The sequence below is a fragment of the Paralichthys olivaceus genome, chromosome 22 (assembly GCF_024713975.1).
Source record: "Paralichthys olivaceus isolate ysfri-2021 chromosome 22, ASM2471397v2, whole genome shotgun sequence".
In the NCBI taxonomy this organism is placed as follows: domain Eukaryota; kingdom Metazoa; phylum Chordata; class Actinopteri; order Pleuronectiformes; family Paralichthyidae; genus Paralichthys; species Paralichthys olivaceus.
The window spans coordinates 14,974,878-14,990,000 of NC_091114.1; the positions used below are offsets into that span (position 1 = coordinate 14,974,878).

The 15,123-nt window shown below is 45.0% G+C and overlaps 1 protein-coding gene across 3 annotated transcripts in view; it reads right to left on the reverse strand.

Moving 5' to 3' along the window:
- Positions 1-273: 273 nt before the first annotated feature.
- The window catches only part of exoc6b (exocyst complex component 6B), a 65,991-nt gene continuing 51,141 nt past the window's right edge, over positions 274-15,123 (reverse strand). For all 3 annotated transcript variants that reach the window (XR_011239977.1, XM_069519066.1, XM_069519065.1), the window contains 2 exons: positions 4,561-4,673; positions 274-2,916 (listed from right to left, as the gene is read on the reverse strand). Coding sequence is in view for 2 of the 3 variants with exons in the window: in XM_069519066.1 (XP_069375167.1) it covers positions 2,790-2,916; positions 4,561-4,673 (240 nt within the window). In the remaining variant the exon portion in view is untranslated. The remainder of the gene's footprint in view (positions 2,917-4,560; positions 4,674-15,123) is intronic.

Genomic DNA, 15,123 nt, shown 5'->3' on the forward strand with positions numbered 1-15,123 from the left:
TTATTGTTGCTTTGGATTTGTGTCGCTATCCTTCACTGAACAGACAACTCCCACCTGCAGCACACACACAAACACACAAACACACACACACACACACAGTGGTTAATCACGTGCTTCACAGCAGACACCCACGCTGTCTGACAGGTCAAAGGTCACAGTGATCAGAGTCAGCGTCAGGAGACGATTTGTAGTAGTAGTTTGGTTTGTGTTTGAACATAAAAAAATATGATAAGTTACAGATAAAATACATCAAGAAACAGTCGTGACACATCATTCAACAGTTAAACATTTATTCCATATTTTTCTGTTGCCATTTTTTTTTTTTGCAAATGTTTACTTTAGTTCCGTGTGTTAGTGGTTTAATGCAACAGGTTTGTTTACAGTGCTTCCGTCTCATTAAAGATTTACACGTACAAAATACAGAACAAAGCCGCAGTAGCGTCTGCTGCGTCAGGACTCTGGACACTGATGGTTGTCAGTTTCAATGCCTGGGTCTTAACACTATTGCCCCAGAGCTCTCAAGCAAAGGATTGGAGTATTACTAATAAATGTTGAGAATTGAATTTGTCCAAAATCTGCAACTTTAACATCTGTACAACAACTGGAGCGATCAGATCCACACGCGTGGCTGAAAGCTCTAGCTTTGAGTTCTTACCTCAGAAATCCCTTGTTATTGTACATGTAGAGTGGATGTTCAGTAAACTGTGTCCAGGGCCCAAACGCCACAGAGCTGCTGCGTAATTGGCAGGAAAATAAAAAAGAACACAGCAAAGGCAAATTCAACAGCAACTGCCCCGTTCCCTTACTAACAGCACGGTGACACATACGTGAATGCAACACGAATATCTCAGGTCAAAAATGACAAAGCAGGAAGCAAATGTTTCCTCCTCGGTGGCACAGATTAGACGAGAGGCGAAGGTTCACCACTAAAACATTTGTGTATGTGCGACCGAACCCAAACCCCTAAAAATGACACAGCTGAGGATGGAAGAAAAAATACACATCAGCATACAGTTGATTTCACAGTGAACACACACACACACACCGCAATTGATCAAAACATCCACCTTTGTGGAACAGGGAGGAAGCGGAAGAATTAAAGCGTGTGCACGTCAGTAGGGAATTTTAAGTTTGAATCCCTTTTCAAAGCCCAACAATTAACACACACATACACAATCCTGCAGTTTCCAATGCTACTATTGCACCCGAGTTAAAAAAAAGAAGAAGAGCAGAAAAGAATCCAAAAATAATCTAGTGTGAATATAATAACGTCCTAAACACACACACACGTATGGAAGACATGACTGTGTGTGTGTGTGTGTGTGCGCACAATGGTTCTTACACAAAATAGTCTCTTTCTACTTAAAAACGAACAAAACATGTCACTTTAGAACAGTTGTCAAATCGAGGCGTCATCGCCGTCTTTAAGACCGAGCTGTCGATACATGAGTACAAATGCTCAGGCGACGTCCCCCACTGAAAAGGGGAGGAACAACACCCCCCCGCGCGCCTTCACCGTTTGATTCCCACCACGACGATGTGGGAATGAGGTTCCCACATCCGAGCGGCCATTCAAGTGTTCGCAGGTTGTGAATTCGGAGGGAGCACGGTTGCCGCGTCGCGTCAACGTCCGGCTTTGATTAGCAGGTTAAGGGGACATTGTTTACTCACGACCGCTTCTCTCTATTTTTCTCTTCCAGACCTGATCTCGAGTTCAGTGCTTCAAAACATCGCAACCTGAAATGAAGATGGAGGCGAGTGTACATTCAAAATACAGTATGGAAGACACAGAAGGCCGTCAGCAACCGAGGAAGGTAAATATCAACGTTATCGTTTGACGCTTCTGACTCAAAAATTCAATCTACGCAAAGATTCTCACGCACAGTTTCCACGTGACTCCACGTAACTTACGAACCAAATCAACGGGAGTTTCCGCGATTATCGGACTCACAATTTCCTCAGTAACAACGAGGCTTAATGGCGTCCGGCAACTGAAAGATTCTAATAAAGTTTAAAGACAAACGAGAAGAGAATGTGGTTTTAGTGATTAATACTTCAAATTAAGAAACTTAAGTAGATTTAATAGTTTTTTCCCCACATGAAGAAAAAGAACAGATTCCACCAGATAATCGTTCCAATTCTAAGAATAAGGCAGATGATGTGTTTTTGAATAATGTCAACAAATCCAGCGAAAAGACCGAAACCAAAAATGTTTTTTTGTCTCAGAACTTACACCAACAACCATCAGGTGAGGGGGAGGGGGGAGGTATAAGCCGCGAGTGTGTAACCGCAACTGAGCCGTTAACACGTGTCCTCCATCGCCCTGGGAGGACGAGGCCGGAGGTAAGAAACTTTAAGCACCGTATCTCATCGCTGGTTTTGGTCTTTTTGTGCGATTTGTTGACAATAAGACAAAATCTACAGGCGAAGCTATTTTTTGAAAAGTTAATAACAAAAGGAAGCGCTCCGTTTTCCTCCTCAAGCTCACACAGTTCAGTCTGTGGGTGAGGAGACGCTCGGATCAAACCACGAGGAGTCAGGACAGTTTCTTCCTCGTCGTCTTCAGACGAACTGAAAGATGACGTTGATCCTGATTCCAGAAAAAAGTGGTTTTGACAAACCAATCGGATCGCGCAGCACAAGCTCGTCATCCAATGAGCTTGCTGCAGGTGTGTATACCTGTTGTCCAGTGGAGTCCCAGGAAGTGAAGGTGAACAGAAGCGTCAGTGGTTGATGCAGTTAAGTGATGGATTCAATCAGCCGATCAGACGGTGGAGCCCGCCGCCCGATCAGGTGTGGTGCTGTGCGATGACGTTGCGTAGCTGTTTGATGACGGTGTCGATGAGTCTCTGTCGGTCTCTGTCCGTCTTCCTGAACTGAGCGAAGACGTTGTTCTTCCTGCTCGTCTCCCTCATCCTGGAGGAGGAGAGGATGAGAGGAGGGAGAGAAAACTGCTGTTTTATCTTCTCAGGGTTTTAATGCAGTTAGAACAGAAATATGCAGGAAAACTCAAGTTTAGTGTGAGAATTACAAACAAGCATCCTCAGTGTGAACACACGGACTGCTCCAGTCACCTGTTAAACAAACGTGTGTGTTGTGTGTGTCTCAGCATGTGTGCACTTGTGTGTTTTGTCACAGAACACTGAACTGTTGTGGACCTCCAGGAAGTTCAGGGGGCCCAGCAGACCAGACAAGCCCCAGCAGGGTGCTTCCTCCTGGGCACAGAGGGACCACCGGGCCTGGGCCCTCCTGGAGCTCCAGAGAGAAAATACTGAACCTGGTTAAAGACGATCGACTGAACAGAGTGTGTGTGTGTGTGTGTGTGTGTGTGTGTGTGTGTTTATCTCTACAGCAGCTCAGCCTCTTCACTGATTATCTGATAATGTGTCAGTTGTTTTAGTGATAACGTCACAGTGATTAACATCAGGACGTACGTGTGATTTTACACACACCTACAAAAAGGGAAGATTAAATTCCTCTTTCTCATAAACACACACTTTAGTAGTGATCCAAACAGTATTCACACACATGCTACAATTCATTATCACTACACACACACACACACACACACACACATCAGAGACGATACTCACGGTTTAAATAACCTAGTAAAAAACAACATTAAGGACAAACAGGAAACAGGAAAGATCAGCTGAGATGGAGGTAAAGAAAGATGGAGAGATGTTGTGATATTATCAATAAATGTGTTGAAGTTCATCTCATGTCTGTTTGTTTAAATGCATTGAGTAATTCAACGTGTCAGATTTACGACCTGAGTTCCTGTTAACGTTAAATGTTGCCTAAAATGTTTACACTGCAAAAACAAGAAAAAGTCATAGTAAATAATAGCAATGGGAGAAATGATATTTAAAACTATCAAAATTTAAGAAACAAGGCAATAAAATAATAAAACATCATTTCGCCATGTTACATTTTACTTAGTTATGTGCAAGTTAAACAAACAGAAGTAGATGTATTCTTTTAAGATGGACAAAGCGAGGCTAGCTGTTTCCCCTTATCTCCAGTCTTTATGCTAAGCTAATCACACGACCAATGTTCTAACTTGTCATCTAACTCTCCAAAAAGAAAAGCCAATCATCGTATTTCCCCCAAATGAAGGAAGAAGGAACAGAAGTTCACTTGTTATCAAGTGTGCTGCATAAATAAAAGTGCTCTGATTTGAAAAAAACATTTGAACCAGATTTTAGGATTATATCTTGATATGAAGTGAGTTTTATTTATGTAGCACATTACCAGGAGCCAATAAAAAGATTTAAAATTAAATGCACAAAGGGAGAAATCTCACTCTTGTTTACTTTTATACGTTTCTAAACTTATTTAATCGTCTGTTTACGACTAATTTTGTTCAATCAAAGCCCAAATAAACGCAATTTACAAGATACTAAGAAGAAGAGAGGAGCGACGGTTTGTGTTTTCGATAATTAACGCCTCTGGAGATCAGATGAACTCCTAATTGAATGGATTCCAGCAGAGAAGCGATGAATCCAGGAATAACAGGAGGAAAAGGAATGGAGGAAAGTGTGTGAACCAAGGACTCACTTCTCCAGCAGGGCCAGTGCAGTGTGTGGGTTCACTCTCAGGTATTTGCAGGTGGATTTGCCGTAGTCAGCGAGGTACGTCGACCAGTCCCACTGAGTGAACAGTTCCAGTAACTAGAGAAAGACAGGAAGAGACATTTGAATGAAAACACTCTGTTTCCTGTTTATTCTCAGAAACACATCCTGGTTGTTGGGGTTTAAAATGATCCAGTTTAGTGGCGAGAACATAAACACATTTAAAAAATGTTGATTAGTCACAATGGGCGTAAACAAACCTGGTTGTTCTGTGGATCAAATTCATAAACTATATTAAACTATGACGAGAGCCAAAGTATTAACATTCCTCTTTCTTTAAAAGATCAAACCTTGAATTTGAAAATGAAACTTGAATAAAACTAATTAATTCAGCCTGAAAATTAATAACGAATAAAACATTGACTGCAAATTTAATTTAACACTGAAATAAATAAATAAATTTAATGGTGCAAGTGTCTGATTCGCTACAGGGATCAAATGTATTTCTCAATTTGTAGATTTTTGTTTTACAGCTGGAAATATTTTTACATTCGGACACAAAAACAAACAAAAGAGAAAGAAAGAAGAGAAAAGGAGGGACGGAGAAAAGGTTAAGTCTTCCTCGAAATGGCTCACATTAGAAACTGTTGCATAACCTGCTGCTGCCCTGCTGAACTCCACCTAACACACACACACACACACACACACACACACACACACACACACACACACACACACACACACACACACACACACACACACACACACACACACACACGCCCGTCGGACTGCAGACATACACACTTTCTGTCTCTCTATCTCTGTCTGCAAAACACACACACATATGAGCAAGGAGCCCCAGTGAACTCTGGGTAACACCAAACACTCACACACACAGATCCAGAGAGAGAAACCATATGTGAGCGAGGGATGAGAGAGGAGGAGGAGAGGGGGGGAGGGAGGGAGGGACGCAGTACAGAGGGATGGAGACCAAAACCACATGTGGGAGAGAGCGAGAAAATAAGAGAGAGCAGAGATGGAGGGCGACAGATGGAGAGAGAGAGAGAGAGAGAGAGGGTAAAGTAAGGGCAGATGAAGATGGATAGATAAGAACGAGGGCAGAGGATGGACGAGTGATCGGTGATAACGAACAGGAGGTTTTGAAGAAGAAACAAGGGAAACTTTAACTTCGAGGATTTAGAACAAATGTGTTCGTCTCTTCGAAGTCAATCAAAAACTGCTGAGTCGTGCTTCGATGCCACCGTACGCAGACTCAGACGTTTTCTACAATCTCATTAAAATCAAGTTATTTAAAACTTCTCAGTACGAGAACCTCACAGGAAACTAAGGAACAAAGAAACACTATTAGTCTTCATTTCTTCAATTCACAAAACCGAGGAGAACAAGATGAAGCTGCTAGTGAAAGCATCATGATGTTACCGTGGCAACCAAATGAAGCTCACTCGCCCCCCCCCCCCCGCAAATGACAACACGCCCACGTCAGACGTCTACAAACCAATCAGGGTCAAGTACCGGTAGGTGATGACGACAGGACGTTCGTAACCGTCAGAATAAATTCTCCCTTAATTACAACGTGAAAACAAAACGAACTCATGAAGCTGAGAAAACGTTCCAGAGACTAAACCTGTGAATGATGTAAAACTCTCTGATCACGTGGATGTTCTTTTATCTTCGCTGTGATTGGCTCTGAACTGAACACGTGACGAGTTGAGATCTTTTACCTGGAGTCACCTCGTCAGAGTCTCTCAGGAAAACAGGAAGTGTCCTGAATATTTTCTGTTCCCTCTAAATCTGGCTGCGGAGGGAGACTTAGGAGACGAACGGTTCCTGAACTTTTCTTCCATCTATCCCTCCCTTCCTTCTTCCCACTCCCACCATCTCTCTCTATATCAGTGTTTTCTTCTCCCTCCTTCCTTCCCTCCCTCCCTCCCTAACTCCCTTCCTCCCTCTGGTCCATTCACTTCTGTATTCTCCGCTCGCTCGCTGTCCCTCCTTTGTCCCCGAGTTCACCCTCGCACGGCCGAGGTTTGACCTGCTAATCCTCCCGTATAAAGAAGCACAAAAACACACACACACATAGAGGCTGTACATGCACACACACAGGTACACACACACACACACACACACACACACACACACACACACACACACACACACAGTTCCATACAAGTACACATGTCATGGGTCTCTGATGTTATGAGTCAGTTAATTAGGTGCAAGAGAAGAGAGAACAAACAGCTGAAGAAGTAAATACAAAGTGAAAGTGACGCCAGATAAAACTGTTGATGTCCGTTAAAGACAAATAACCCTGAAAACACACACACACACACACACACACACACACACACACACACACACACACACACACACACACACACGAGCTGGCAGCTGCTGTCCCTGAGATTTGCATGTTATGTTGGATCATCGCTCATCATATCTCTTCTTCTATCTCCTCTCTCTCGTTCTTCTTGTATCATAGATAACAGAAAACAAATGTGTGTGTGTGTGTGTGTGTGTGTGTGTGTTTGCTATCTAGGACCGGATCACTCGTCCTCACTCTGGAATCACGCTCAGTACATCTCTTTCCTTTTTCCCCCTCTGTCGTTATTTGTGTATCGGAGATAACGGAAAACAAATGGTCTACAGAACGTTCGCTGGTCGGCTGTCTCGCTCCGATCTTATTGGTCGATGGCGTTAGAAATGCCACGCCCCACCTTGACCACAGGCTTCTGATCAGCTGTCAACGCGTAGCCATGGCAACAAAGACAGTTCTGACGCACAAATTCAAACTTTAGGTTTTGTAACTGTGACGTTGACCAATTCTTTAAAGGAAAAGAACAAGTGGAAACAAGGAAAGAGGGATGAGGAGAGGAAGCGGAAAGACGGCGCACTATGATAAAAGAGGACGAGGAGTGAAGATAGATGGAGAAAGAAAGGAAGGTGTGATAAACGGAAATAGAACAGGAGAGGTAAAGACAGACTGGATGGAAAGAAGAGGAAGAAAGAGTGGAATGAAGAGAGAATTGTAAAAAGAGAAGGAGGAGAGAAGATGAGGAGACAAGAAAGAATAAAAAGGAGAAATTGGTAGAAGAGGAGAGAAAGAATTTGAGGAGAGGTGAAGAATGATAGGGAGGAGAAATAAGAGAAAAGCAAAAGAATATGGGGGAGGAAGAAAGAATGAAAAAAGGGGAGATAGAGAAAGATGAAAAGAAGTGAGAAGAGGAGAGGTGAAGAATGGTGGGATGAAGATTAGACAGAGGAACATGAAGAGGAGGAGGACAAAAGAAAAGTGGAACTGATTGAAAAGAGGAGATGAAGAGAGAAGGATGAGGGGAGAGGTGAAAGAAAAGTAAATGAAGAAGAGGAGAAAGAAGAAGTTGGGGAGAGTGGAGGAGAGAAGCAAAAAGGACAGAGGGAGTGGAGGAGAGGAGAAAGAAGAGCGGAGGAGAGGAACGGTCAAAGTAATGGAGAGGGAGAGTTTTGGGTGAACTTGAGGTCAGTAGGTAAATTTGGAAGGAGGGAGGAGCGGAGGATACAAACATTAGGAGAGGAGAAGAAGAAGAAGAGGAGGAGGAGGAGGAGGAGGAGAGGGAGATAAGACTGATGGGAAGAGAAGAAGAAGAAGACGAAAAAAACTTTCCCAAAAAAAAAGGAGGCACACGAGCCAGCATGTTCGCCCGGCGCACGCACACACACACACACACACACACACACACGCACACACACACACCTGACCCCCGTTTCACCCTAAACACACACACACACACTCATGGAAAGAAAGTGCAGGTCTCTCTCTTCACCTCTCGCTGAACTTCTCTCTCCGTCTCGCTCCCCCTCTCTCACCTCGCCATGACCTCCCCCGTGCTATCGCTCCCGTCTCCCCACATGCACACACATGCACACGCACGCACACGCACACACACACACACACACACACACACACACACACACACACACACATTATTGCTTCCTCTTATTCTTCGACGAGCAGAAAAACAAAGTGACGTGTTTTTTTCTCACATCTTCTTGTTTGTTTTCTCTCGTTTCTTCTCCGCTAATGGGCTTCTCTCTCTCTCTCTCTCTCTCTCTCTCTCTCTCTCTCTCTCCCCCCCTCCCCCCTTCTCTCTTTTCCTTATTCTCATTCAACCCATCACTCCTTCCTCACTCTCCCGTTTTTCGACATTTCATCTCTCCATTCTCCTCTCCCACCTCTCACTATTTCAGCTTCACCTCTCTCTCTCTCTCTCTATTCTATCGTTCCACCTGTGGCTGCACTCTTGCTCCCCTCATCTTATCATCCATCTCACATCCCTTCTTTCATTCCTTTTCTCTATCTGCACATCTTTCCATCCCTCCCCTCTTTCCATTTCAGTCCTCGTCTACTGCCTCTTGCTCTTCTATTCTTTTTCTTATCTTTCTGTTTGTAGTTACACTCTTTCCATCTCTCCTTTCTTTTCCTCTCCATCTGTACTCCCACCTTACACCTCTAACTTCCCCCTTCTTCTTACTCTCTTCCTCAGTTTCCCTCTCTCCATTTACAACTCTTCCTCCTCCTCTTTACTTCTCTGCTCTGCCTTCGTTCTTTAGTCTTCTTCTTTCCCCCTGTATCGATACTTTCAACCTCTCCTATCGTCTTCTCCCTCTCGTTTCCTCTCGTCCTCCCCCTCGGTGTTTAGCAGACTTGTTAATGGTTATTCCGGCTGTGGGCCGGATTTATTTGTTTAGGAACGTCAGGGAATCGCTGTGTTCCCGTTCGTAACGGCCAAATGTCAGGGTCACCCAGAATTCATCATGTTTACACACACACACACACACACACACACACACACACACACACACACACACACACACACACAGGTTGTGATTATGTAACGTTTCCGCGAAGAAGTTTGTGACCAAACACCCTGAACCAAAAGATCGTTTTATCGACTAAACAGACGGAAAAAAGACGATTAAAAAATCTCCCTGATTAAAATCAGACAAACTCTTTCCCCTCCTGCATACCTTCACTCTCTCTTTCCCTCCATCATCCATCCTCTCCTCCCAACATCCACTCCTCTCACAGCTGTCCATCTCTCCTCTAAATCTGACAGGAGCGAGGTCAGAGGTCGCTAAAAGCAAAGAGTTAGACTTTTATCAAGAAACGCAGCCACGTTGGCACCCGTCTGTGTCTCCGGTACATTCTTTCAAAACATCCCTCCGTCCATCCAACATCCATCCATCCATCATTCATCCTCTTCACCGTCCACAGCTCACTACACGCTGCGGATAACGGGTATTTTACTTCGTCAACCATCGGGAAAATAACTCACGATGATAATTATATACTTGAGAATTTATTAAGAGAACAAACTTAAACATGAAAGAGGACGAGCGAGAGCGAGGGAGGAATTAAGCCCCTGACTTAAATGAGTATCTTACTCTCACTTCTTCTCTCCTCACTTCATCACTGAATCCTCGTCTGAGTTCAAAGGTCACGCCCACCACACACACACACAACGCACTGACACCTGTCAATCATCTCTCTCCTGCTGTCGGTCTGGAGTATGTTTAAGAAGAAGAAGAAGGAGAAAGAATGACTTGGCCGTCAGTGGAGGTGAATGAGGACGGAGCGTTTTGACATGTGTCCTTCAGTTCACTAAAAACAGAGCAAGAGGTTTTTCATCTTTATCAGGAAAACAAAACAACAACAGACGCCTGTCGTCCATGAATTTCTCCCTCTCAGGGTTGAAAGGTCACTTAGAGAGGAAAAGAGTTTTCACATGGCCACAAAATAAAAGAGAAGTTTGGTTTTCCAGGTCTCAGAGGAAAGAACAGAGGGAAGTTAATTACTCGAATAAATATTGGAGATGAATTTCACAGCAAAGAAACAATCAAACTGAAGACTAAAAAAGATATATTCATTATATACATATATATATCTATATATTATAAAAATAATGAGTTTATTAAATGCTTTTAATTCTTTATCAGGCTTTAAATTAAAGCACAAACTACTAATTAAAGTTAAACACCAGAGATGACCATTAAAAGTTTAATGAAATAAAACAGAAAAGTCCTCTCGTCTGAGCAGCTGGAACTAAATGACTGAATCAGTGACAACACATTCCATCATCTCTCTCGTCTGTCACGAGCTGACTCACAACCTGCGGCAAAAAAGGATTTTACACTTAACCCCGAATCCGCTCCTGACCCCTGAAAGCAAGAGGTCAGAGGTCACATTCAGAGGTTATCAGTCAACGCTGCCCGGCTACTGTCACACTCAGCTCCACTTTCACTTCAACGTCCACACACACACACGTTTTTTTCTTTTCAGCATTCTTCTTAAAATCAAGAGCGTATGAATCCACACAAAGACTGAATCACTCCATCTTGAGCCCTCGCAACAGGGAACTGACTTCTCCTCCTCGCCGGAGGGCCAGAAATCAAATTAAAACCAAGAGCTTGTATCTGTGTGCATCTGCCCGAAGCCTCATCTCTGCGACCGCCGGCCGACCGCCAGCAACCACAACACAACTCAGCCTCCGCTGCTTCAACGTGCACTGAGCTTTGTTAATCAGCAGCAGGGTAATAAAATACAGAAGCAGCGAGATACAATCGGAGTATTTTATCGCTCCCTATAGAGACGTTATCTTTCTGTGTCGGGTTGGAGGTCAGCTACGGTGCAGCAGCACTGGAGTTTGCTCAAAGGCACGTTAGCAGGCTGGATGATTGCCAAGCAGCAGCTTTCGCCAATTATATTTAATTTATGCTAATCAAAAACATAAATTAGACTCAGTTACCAGAACAAAAGCTGCTGAGAGTTAAAGGTGACGTCCAACATAAGTTAACAATATTTAATGAAATAATCAACGCTGCGTTTGTGTTTCGGTTCAGTTGAAGTTTCATCACTCGCTGAGGAACGCAGACGTTTGATTGAAACAGAAAAACGAGCAGCGGCATCACACTGATACTCAGCATCACAGATTCCTGCTTTCGTGATGCGTCTGTCGACTGAGCGCGATTTGGAGACACGGAATCAGAACACGGCTCCTCCTCGTGTCACAGGCGTGTTCCTCTGAACTCTCAGCTACCTTCCTCACATGACTAACTTTGTTTCTCCTTCTCCTGCTTTGTCTCTAACTCCTTCCCTCACCATTGTCTCCCTCCTCATCCTCTTACTCACCCCATCTCTCTCTCTCTCTCCGTAAGGGGTGACAGAGAAGTTCTACGACCCCCCCCCCCCCACTCCTCCTTAAAAAAAAAAAGTGAGAGGGCTGAAATGGAATAAGTGTGGAAAAAAAAAAAAAAAAAGAAGAGAAAGAAACAAAAACGAGAGAAGAGTGCTGGTGGTTCAACCAGGGGTCTCCGCTGTCAATTAGACACTACACAGACGAAGAGAGGGCGAGCGAGAGACACAGAAGGACAGAGACAGAGTGAAAGAGAGAGAGAATGAGGGGATGTAAATGAGAGAGAAAAGTCAAAAAGAATGATCGGGGAAATATTACAGGTCTGCAGGAGAAAGGGAAAGGAGCGAGCGACAGAGGTCAGACGGAGGGTAACTGGATGTTACGGAGGAGGAAGAAGGAGTGAGTGAGGAGCGGGGAGACGATAAACGAGTGCGGGCTGAAGTCGGAGGGGCCTGCTGGGAGCCGCTCTGTGCACTGATAAAGCAAATAAAGACGGAATACTCCAAAACAAACAGCGCTGGAGGAACGACAGGTTTAAGCTTCGCTCCGAGCTCCATTTAGATTCAAGCACTTTTTAAAAAGGTCAACTCGGCCACTTCTCTAACGTTAACTCGCCGCCAGACACTTTTTGGAGGTTAATTCCGGGCCGGGAGTTCATTTCGGGTTCGTCCACTTCTCACTTCACACAAGCCTCCAACACCAGTCGAGTTCTTTTCGTGCTTATTCTACATTCAGTGGTTTTACAGGGATTCAAATACTTTTTCTTAAAAAAGCTGATTTGAGGTCAGTTCTTCAGGATCTGTTTAACTGATAACGAAGTTAGAATAAAATATGTTGATTTTCATCAAACTCAAATTAGAGAAAGTTTAGCTCACGACATGGATATTGTGAGTCAAGGACGGTGAGAGGATTATCAGGAAACAAAACTTATGATACTTCACACACTGTCGGGAAAAAGCTTTTGGGTAAAACAGCACAGGACTTTTTTCGACAAATGCAACAAGTTTGACAGAGGGTTGGGACACGAAACGTCGAGACAGAGTCCGAGGTTCGAACAATTCAACTGCAGGAAGGTCTTTAATTTGCAGATGCAGAAAAACAAGCCGTCTCACTGACTCCCCAACAAACCCAAAACAGGAAAGAGTCGAGAGAGTTTCAAGGGTCAAAACTTTTTAGGTTTGACATGTAAGAGTCTTTCTCTCTCTCTCACACACACACACACACACACACACACACACACACACACACACACACACACACAGGAAGGGGTGTAGATGCAGGTCATATCGGGGAGACAGACGGAGAGGTCAAGACTGATAACGCAGAACAATGACCTGACCCGGTCACCACATGGTCAGTGTGTGTGTTTGTGTTTAATATGTTTGAGAGTCATTATTTTCTGTGACTGAAGACGTGTGTGTGTGTGTGTGTGTGTGTGTGTGTGTGTGTGTGTGAGAGAGAGAGATAGCATTAAGTGCGACTGAGTTTTAACCACCTTGACCTCCCCCTCCAGCCGCACCCCGTCGCTACCCCTCCACCGATTCCTGACCGCTACTTGACCATCGCTCGGAAGTAGCGAACCGCGGCTCCCCGCCCCGTCCAATCAGCTCGCTGAATGACCCTTTCGCCGTGACCACAGGCTGACCTGTTGTCATGCCGATAAGGCCGGCCACAGACAGGACAGGAAGTTGAGGCAGGGGCCGAGAGAACACACACACACACACACACACACACACACACACACACACACACACACACACACACACACTACGTGAACTCTCTCACACAAATAATAACTTGAACTTTATGGACACAGACTTTTTTTCTGCTGCTTTATCTTCAGCGCAGCAAAAACACAAACTGCTTTATTACACTCCAGCCTGTGTGTGTGTGTGTGTGTGTGTGTGTGTGTGTGTGAGTGTGTGTGTGTGAGTGTGTGTGTGTGTGTGTGTGTGTGTGTGTGTGTGTGTGTGTGTGTGTGTAATATATAAGAGGATAAAATGCATGTGAAGCAGACAGGAGGGACAGGTGTGTGTGTGTGTGTGTGTGTGTGTGTGTGTGTGTGTGTGAGATCAGATAAGGCTGTTCTGAGGGTCGTGCAGAGAGTTCTCACCCCTCCCTGGCACCAACACTTATCCCACTGACCTCGCTCTGCACCCCCTCTGACTCGCGTGTGTTTACGTGTGTCTCTGCGGAGCGTTCGACACAGACATCAGCCGCCGTTACTCGTAATCGCACGTTAAGAGGGAAGAAAAAGGAAGACGAGGGTTGGACGAGGGTTAAGGAGCGACGCGAGGGAGAGGAAGATAAGAGGAAAACAATACGACGGGAAGGTTTTTACGACACTGACTCGTTATTTCTATTCGCCGTCCGTTTCCACGATCACACAACTGTATGTTTTTCAGCCATTGTGACAATTTACATTTTACGTCATAGTTACATGATGTCATGACACCCGTGTCGTTTCTACATGAGCGTTGACAAACGTCGCTGTGTTCCGCTCAACCTGTTCGTGTCGACGTGTGTTTGACTCTGTGTGTCCCCCTCTCCATCTCTCTCTCTCTCTCTCTGACTCTTCCAATAGATCGGCGGGCGAGCATTTAAATGTCCGTCTGCTGCTCATCCTTCCCCTCGCTCCCTCTTTCTTCTGCGCTCGTCTCGCTCTTTCACCCCTCTCCTCTCCCTCTATCCGTCGTCGCCCCCCCCCCCCTTCTGTGACCGGTCAAACGGATGAAGGGAAGTGTCAGCCTCCCGAAGCGAGAGAGGTAGAGAGACAGAGGGGGAAGAAGAACGGAGAGAAAGCGAGAGAGGGACCACCCTGTGTGTTCATTTCACCCGCCGTATCACTTTCACCTGACTGCACACTTTCACTCCCGATCCCTCGCTTTTTGCTCCGCTCCGTCAACACTTTCACGCATTCACGTCTTGTTTTCTGTCTCAGCGAGTTCACAATCTGGCCAGAACGCTCTCTCTCCCGCTCGCTCTTTTCCGCCTCCCTCTCCTCCTGTCATCTTCCTTTGGATTCATTCATCCGCTCTCCTCCTCCTCCTCCATCCTTTCACAAAAAACTCTCTCCCTCTTTTACGCCTTTCTGTTCACATTTTGCACTTTCCCCAACTCTTCCTCTCTCTCTCTCTCCTCACGTCTACGTGTTTCTCCCCCGTACGTCTGGTGAGGAGTTGAAAGGTCGACCTGTTCGCTGATGTGGTCGAGCGTGTGCACTGGCCGCTGTTCAGCCCCGACACAGATCCCTGCCTCAGCAGTCCCATGCCTGAACCCAACCTCTCTCTCTCTCTCTCTCTCTCTCTCTCTCACACAGCAGCTATCCCGGTGCGACCACAGTCCAGAGGAATGTGACG